The sequence below is a fragment of the Trachymyrmex cornetzi genome, unplaced genomic scaffold (genome assembly GCF_001594075.2).
Source record: "Trachymyrmex cornetzi isolate Tcor2-1 unplaced genomic scaffold, Tcor1.1 scaffold313, whole genome shotgun sequence".
NCBI classification, from domain to species: Eukaryota; Metazoa; Arthropoda; class Insecta; order Hymenoptera; family Formicidae; genus Trachymyrmex; species Trachymyrmex cornetzi.
The window spans coordinates 84,416-92,112 of NW_017297828.1; the positions used below are offsets into that span (position 1 = coordinate 84,416).

At 29.3% G+C, this 7,697-nt stretch overlaps 2 protein-coding genes across 2 annotated transcripts in view; both read left to right on the forward strand.

Annotated features, from left to right (window-relative positions):
* Positions 1 to 665: 665 nt before the first annotated feature.
* Positions 666 to 2,979, forward strand: LOC108762625 (luciferin 4-monooxygenase-like). The gene is made up of 8 exons (XM_018509697.1): positions 666 to 677; positions 763 to 876; positions 1,011 to 1,212; positions 1,310 to 1,815; positions 1,884 to 2,061; positions 2,132 to 2,383; positions 2,497 to 2,732; positions 2,815 to 2,979. Exons 1-8 carry the CDS (start codon positions 666 to 668, stop codon positions 2,977 to 2,979), a joined length of 1,665 nt encoding a protein of 554 aa, XP_018365199.1.
* A 2,322-nt stretch (positions 2,980 to 5,301) lies between these two features.
* The window catches only part of LOC108762626 (uncharacterized), a 9,065-nt gene continuing 6,669 nt past the window's right edge, over positions 5,302 to 7,697 (forward strand). Inside the window, exons 1-4 of the mRNA XM_018509698.1 lie at positions 5,302 to 5,313; positions 5,393 to 5,506; positions 5,647 to 5,851; positions 5,948 to 6,453. Coding sequence (XP_018365200.1) covers positions 5,302 to 5,313; positions 5,393 to 5,506; positions 5,647 to 5,851; positions 5,948 to 6,453 — 837 coding nt within the window. The remainder of the gene's footprint in view (positions 5,314 to 5,392; positions 5,507 to 5,646; positions 5,852 to 5,947; positions 6,454 to 7,697) is intronic.

A 7,697-nucleotide genomic window follows, 5' to 3' on the forward strand; every position in this document is an offset into this window, starting at 1 on the left:
TATATTTTACCTTCAATATTGAATCAATTTCTTTTAATATTAAGACATATTGTTTGATTACGATTATATTAACAAAGTATTTCCTTGCTTATTAAGTAAAAAAAATGCGTTTTAAACGCAGTTCTCAGTAACTAACGAATGAGATTTTTATCTCATCGCATTACACATTGTAATCTTGCATTACTTGAATAAAGCTTCACCAAAAGTATGTTCTATTATTTTCAATACTTAAAAATATTACACTCTGTCAGAATAGGGATTAGCAAACGAGGCACTTGCCTCAAACAATGTTAAGATATAAAAATGGCAATATAGATTTCTATATATTTTAATTCATTCACTACTAACAGTGGCTATCATCCATTGTTGAGCGCTCGCTGTGTATTAAATAAAAATAAAATATATATGTAAGAATATAAATTTCAAAATAGCAACAAAAATATTGTCACGTAACATCAACTACAAGCGGCTTGGTTAAAAGGACATCTCCAAACAAAACAAATTCGTTTAACTTGTAACTATAACGTTACATCCCAAACATACAGAAATAGATATTAGAAGAAATTTAAACTTAGTCTCCGTTCGGACACAAGAAGAGCTACTCAACATTCATGTGATAAAAAGTGCTATTAGTATTATCATTATTTTGAAGAATTAATAGTGACATGGCGTCTAAGGTAACAGATACATACATAATAAAATCCATCGTAGATATTAGTAAAAATATAAATCATACTAACAACTATATTGTGCATCTTTTAGAAGCCCAACAAAGAAATTAACGTATTGTCTGGGAAAGACGAAATAATTCATAATATAAATATTGGAAATATGATTTTGAGGGCATTTAAATCTAAGCCGGATTTTGTCGGTCAGGTAACAAAAAAGCTTATTCTTATATTGTCATATATATCGTTCAAGCATTTTTATAAATAGTAAAAAGATGTGATATCTTTTACCGTCAAGATGTGACATCAATATTTTTACTATGCGATTAATACGTCTTGCAGATAAACGCAGTGACGGAAGAGCAAATTACATATCAGCAGATGCGAGAGAACAGCGTTAAATGTGCATTATGGTTAAAACAATCACACTATAAAAATATCACAATCGTAAGCACACGTTATAAAATGCTCGAATATATACCATTTCTAGCGAGTTTATATGTCGGTGGTATTGTCAATACGTGGGATGATAAGAACATGGACGGTACTTTGATTTTTTTCTAAAATTCAGCATAACTTATTTTAACGTTCACATATATCTGACGTGTATCTTTTACTTACTGAATAATAAATCTTTTTAGACATACTACGTATTGCGTGCTTTATGAGTCGTTATCGACCAAATGTTATCTTTATCGACAGTCACAATTACAGCCGACTCAAAGAGGTGTTGCCATCTATATATCATAAAGATTCAAAAATGAATCCTCCAAAAATCATAACTTTTGATAGAATTGAAGGTGTAGATTGTCTTGAATCAATTCTGAACAACGATTTTGAAAAGACCAAGATCGAAGAATTTTCCTGCGTGAAGATGAAACCTCAGGATACTGTAGCGATAACGTTTTCTCCCAGTGCAACAAATTATTCTGATAGTAAAGTATATATTCGTTGTTTTGCATTTACATATCCATCGAACCAGGAGGTACCCGTAATGTCTTCCGGTGAAATTGGTTTATGGTATGCATCTTTAAATTGGAGTTATGGTATGATCTTGACCGTTCGTTGTATAATTTCATATGTGACAGTGATCAAGTGTTCGAAATTCAGCGATAAAAATATGTACGAAACGATACAGAAGTACAAGGTAACATAACAATAATCAAGTCTTGCTTCGAAAATAAATAAAATAGAAAATATTTACATGTGTTACAGGTGTCGTGGATATTTCTTGAAAGCAAGATGTGCAACCAAATATTTTATACTGATATCCGTATGTATGATATCTCATCCTTGAAGCAATTGGTAATCGATGATTCAGCCATCTATTTCAGTGATGCTCAAAAAAAACTTTACCAGAAATTTATAAACGTTTCTATCGTTCAAGTATATAGTATGTACAATTTTAACTAATTATTAATGATAGAAATGCATTATAAATTAATAATCATTGCATTTTTAAGGTATAGCAAAATTTTGCATAATTGCGGCTTACCAACGAAATAATCAGCAGTACGAATCTAGCGGTTATGTGGCTAAAAATGTTCAATTAATGGTTCTTGATATAGAATCGAAAAAACCAGTTGGTTCAAATAAAGCAGGCACGATCTGGTACGCATTCGTATGGAAGTTTTGCTCTCCTCAGACGTGCAAGTTGCAAAATTGTTACAACTATAAAGCAAAAGAAGATACTATTTGCAAGGAAGAATATTATAGTATGTATTATCAGTATAACTTTTCTAAGTATAATAACTTTTCTAATATGCAATATACTGGTTTACAAACGTTACAAAATTGAAAAAAATATAATCATATTACATGTTTTCAGTTAACGAATGGTACTGTACCCAAGATTACGGCTATTATAAAGAGGATGGCGAAATTTACCTGATCGATAAAGTAAAGGATCTTATTAAATACAGAACATACCATCTCTCACCTACAAGAATTGAAAATACGTTACTACAACATCCAGCAGTGTCAGAAGTCGTTGTGCTTTCTGTACCACATCTTACTGATGGTCAACATCCTGTAGCTTATGTTAAGAAAGAATGCGGAGCAGAGGTTGACATCTGATTGACTTTTTCTGTAACAACATTTTCGTATAAAAACCTTTTTGTCGGAAGTTCGCATTATTGTGTTTTAGCTGTCGGAAGTGGAATTGATGATATTTTTAGAAACTGAATTGCCTGAGATCTACCAACTGCGCGGGGGCGTGCACTTCGAGGAATATTTACCATATCTTCCCAATGGAAAAATCGATCGAATGCTAGTACCGGAATATACATCCCTAGTAAAACGTGTACTATAATATTATATCTTTATCTTTTAATAAAAAAAATGTTTAAGTGGACGTTAAATTCTAATAAATAAGGTAAATGTACCAGTTAGCAGACATTAACCAATTTGGTGGACAAAACATTTTAAATATAACGCATTTAACGGTATGTACTTTTAATGGTAATTCTAAATAAATTCGTTTTTTATGTTGTGTTTTTATAAACAATTATAAACAAAATTTATTTAGAATCATACATATCATTAAATCATAATATTTAAAACTTCGAACCATTTTGTCCAACAAATTGAGTTATGTCCATTAACTGTCCAGTAACTAGTGCATTTACCTTAGTACAGAAATAATGAAAATCTCCAGTAAGCATACTTGTATGTGACATTTTATGATAAAGTGGACTGTCAATGATATTATTTTGTACTGTTTCGTGATATTAATGTATTTGAAATTAAATAATAACTATTTCTGTTTTGTATAAGAAATACATTAATAATAAAAAAATTTTAATGCAAACATAATTATTAAATTGTTTTGTGTAATCTGAAAAGCAATAAGGATTTCCAAAAGTATGCCAAAAGCCAGCGAAATGTTTAAAAATAGTGCTAAACACTACTTTTTTCCTTTAAGGCATTATTTGCTACAACTCTATGAATTTATTCGATTGTTGCATGCTGATCACGAAATCCAAATCATGTTCTGAAATAAGCTTTCTATTTTCCAGGATTTTGATACTTTTTAATAATAACTTTTTAAAGACATTAGACAAAATAAGTAATAGGCTAATGAGTACAATATCTGTATAATGTAAGTTCTTTTTTAAAACTATCTATGTTACTCTTCATAGAGCCAGGAAATTGCTTAGTCTTAATGTGGATATAATTAATATAAAATAATTACATTAATATAATAAATAATAAAGTCGTACAGTATATTGATTTTTGTTTAAAATAGACTGCCTGATATCTCTTCGTGATCTTTGAATTTTATAATACTAATTTCATAAATCCGTCAACGAAAAAATCGTAAAGAACGTTCTCCTAGAAACGATTATGAAACAAAATTGAAATAACTTTTTCGTGAGAATATTTGAAAATACTTTCCATTAAATAATTTATTCTTCAAAACTGTAAAATGTGCATTATAAAATGATTACTAATTTTCTAAAAAATTTTTATTGCAAAAAACGAACTTCAAAGATGAAAGAAATGACCATTAATAAACTGATTAAAATAAAATAATATTAGAGTATCTTTTATCCAATGAAAATATAATCTTTATGAGATATTACAAAATTTATATGTATAATTATTAAAACGCGCAATTTTTTTAATCTTCTCATAAAAATTCCGATTTTTTATCCCATATTTCCTTATTTACGTAAAACTTATCAGAAGATACAAATCAGCAGCTAATTGATTATATAAACATATTATTATTTTTACTTAATTAATATAATGAAATTTACGAGACTAATGAAAAATAATTAATAATTCAAGCTTTTATCAGTAAAGTGAAAAATATTTGATAGAATAATAAATCATAATTGTTAAATTAAATAATATGAATAGATATATAGTTTTTTTGCGATACATACAAATTATTTTCCACTTTTAACGGAGTTAAAATCTTGAAATTGCAAAACCTGAGATAATCTTATCGATCAATAAAAAATTAATGGATCAGGAACATTTTTTTTCTATGAATAATCCTGTGTACATCTTTGATTTTTTACATTCGAATGAGATAGAGAGACAATATTTTTATTTACAACATAGTTAAAATTATTTTCATGTTAAATTGAGGTACGGATTTCAGTTAATGAGAAAAATCTTTAAATTTTAATAGCATTCTTATTATTGTAATTATGGGAGATAACATGTATGTAAAGATGATAAATAGCACGTATCGTATTAAGTTTAGTGACTAATATTGAAATACCATTATACAACTTCATAAAGTTAACAGATTTCGTATTTATCGATATAAAATTTTCTAAACTACAAGTGGCAAGACATATTGAATAACATAAACCCAGTTTAAACAATTTAGACAATAAGTCGACTACACTAAAGACACGGAATATAAAAATAAATATTCAAAATAGCAATAAAAATATTATCACATAACATCAACTACAAGCGACTTGATTAAAAGGACTTCTCCAAACAAAACAAATTCGTTTAACTTTTAACTGTAACGTTACATTCCAAATATACAAAAATAAATATTAGTAGAAATTTAAACTTAGTCTTCGTTTCGACACAAGAAGAGCTACTCACATTCGTGTGATAAAAAGTGTTGTTAGTATTATCATTAATTTAAAGAATTAATAGTGACATGGCGTCTGAGGTAACGATACATAATAAAATCCATCGTAGGTATTAGAAAAATATAAATCATACTAACAATTATATTGTGCATCTTTTAGGAGCCCAACAAAGAAATTAATGTGTGGTCTGGGAAAGGCGAAACAATTCATAATATAAATATTGGAAATATGATTTTGAGCGCATTTAAATCTAAGCCGGATTTTGTCGGTCAGGTAACAGAAAAGCTTATTTTTATATTGTCACATATCGTTACATCAAGCATTTTTTATAAATAGTAAAAAGATGTAATATCTTTTACCGACAAAATGTAACATCAATGTTTTTAATATTATGCGATTAATACGTCTTGCAGATAAATGCAGTGACAGAAGAGCAAACTACATATCAGCAGATGCGGGAGAACAGCGTTAAATGTGCATTATGGTTCCAACAATTACGCTGTAAAAAAAACATAATAGCAATATGCACACGTCATAAAATGCTGGAATATATACCATTTCTAGCGAGTTTATACGTCGGTGCTATTGTCAATACGTGGGATGAAAAAAACATGATCAGTACATTGATTTTTTTTTAAATTCATCATAACTTATTTTAACGTTCACATATATCTGATGTATATCTTTTACTTACTGAATAATAAATCTTTTTAGATGCGGTATGTATTGCGAACTTTCTGACAGAATATCGACCAAATATTATCTTTATCGATAGCCACAATTATAGCCGACTCAAAATGGTGTTGCAATGTATAGATTATAAAGATTCAGAAATGAATCCTCCAAAAATCATAACATTTGATAGAATTGAAGGTGTAGATTGTCTTGAATCAATTCTGAACAACGATTTTGAAAAGACCAAGATCGATGAATTTTCCTGCGTGAAGATGAAACCTAATGATATTGTAGCGAAAATGTTTTCTCACAGTGCTACAGGTGATTTTGATAATAAAGTATATATTTGTTGTTTTGCATTTACATATCCATCGAACCAGGAGGTACCCGTAATGTCTTCCGGTGACATTGGTCTATGGTATGCATCTTTAAATTGGAGTTATGGTATGATCTTGACCGTTCGTTGTATAATTTCATACGTGACAGTGATCAAGTGTTCGAAATTCAGCGATGAAAATATGTATGAAACGATACAGAAGTACAAGGTAACATAACAATAATCAAGTCTTGCTCCGAAAATAAATAAAATATAAAATATATTTTACATGTGTGTGTTACAGGTGTCGTGGATATTTCTTGAAAGCAAGATGTGCAACCAAATATTTTATACCGATATCCGTGTGTATGATATCTCTTCCTTGAAGCAATTGGTAATCGATGATTCAGCCATCTATTTCAGTGATGCTCAAAATAAACTTTGCAAGAAATTTATAAACGTTTCTATCGTTCAAGTATATAGTATGTACAACTTTTTAACCAATTATTAATGATAGAAATGCATTATAAATTAATAATCATTTCATTTTTAAGGTATAGCAAAATTTTGCATAATTGCGGCTTACCAACGAAATAATCAGTTTGAATCTAACGGTTATGTGGCCAAAAATGTTCAATTAACGGTTTGTGATATGGAATCGATAAAACCTGTTCGTTCAAACAAAGCAGGCATGATCTGGTACGCATTCATATGGAAGTTTTGCTCTCCTCAGACATGCAAGTTGCAAAATTGTTACAACTATAAAGCAAAAGAAGATACTATTTGCAAGGAAGAATATTATAGTATGTATTATCAGTATAACTTTTCTAAGTATAATAACTTTTCTAATATGCAATATATTGGTTTACAAACGTTACAAAATTGAAAAAAATATAATCATATTACATGTTTTTAGTTAACAGATGGTACTGTACCCAAGATTACGGCTATTATGAAGATGGCGAAATTTACCTGGTCGATAAAGTAAAGGATCTTATTAAATATAGAACATTTCTTCTCTCACCTACAAGAATTGAGAACATGTTACTACAACATCCAGCTGTGTCAGAAGTCGCTGTACTTTCTGTGCCACATCCTACTGATGGTCAACATCCTGTAGCTTATGTTAAGAAAGAATGCGGGGCAGAGGTTGACATCTGATTGATTTTTTCTGTAAAGTCGTATAAACTTTTGTCGGAAGTTCACATTATTGTGTCTTAGGTGACGGAAAAGGAATTGATAACATTTGTAGCAAACGGATTGCCTGAGATCTACCAACTGCGAGGGGGCGTGCACTTTAAGATAGGTATACCATATCTTCCCAATGGAAAAATCGATCGAATGATAATTGCTCACATGCCATAACTGGCGATTGAACGTTGCAACAATATTTTATTTTTTATCTTTTAATAAAAAAAATATTTAGGTAGACGATAAATTCTAATAAATAAAGTAAATGTACTAGTTAGTAGA

What these genes read in the sequence shown, in the direction of transcription:
- LOC108762625 (XM_018509697.1), top strand. An exon ending in AAACGATACAGAAGTACAAG is followed by an intron (nt 1,816 to 1,883) that starts GTAACATAACAA and finishes CATGTGTTACAG; the next exon opens with GTGTCGTGGATATTTCTTGA. An exon ending in TTGCAAGGAAGAATATTATA is followed by an intron (nt 2,384 to 2,496) that starts GTATGTATTATC and finishes ACATGTTTTCAG; the next exon opens with TTAACGAATGGTACTGTACC.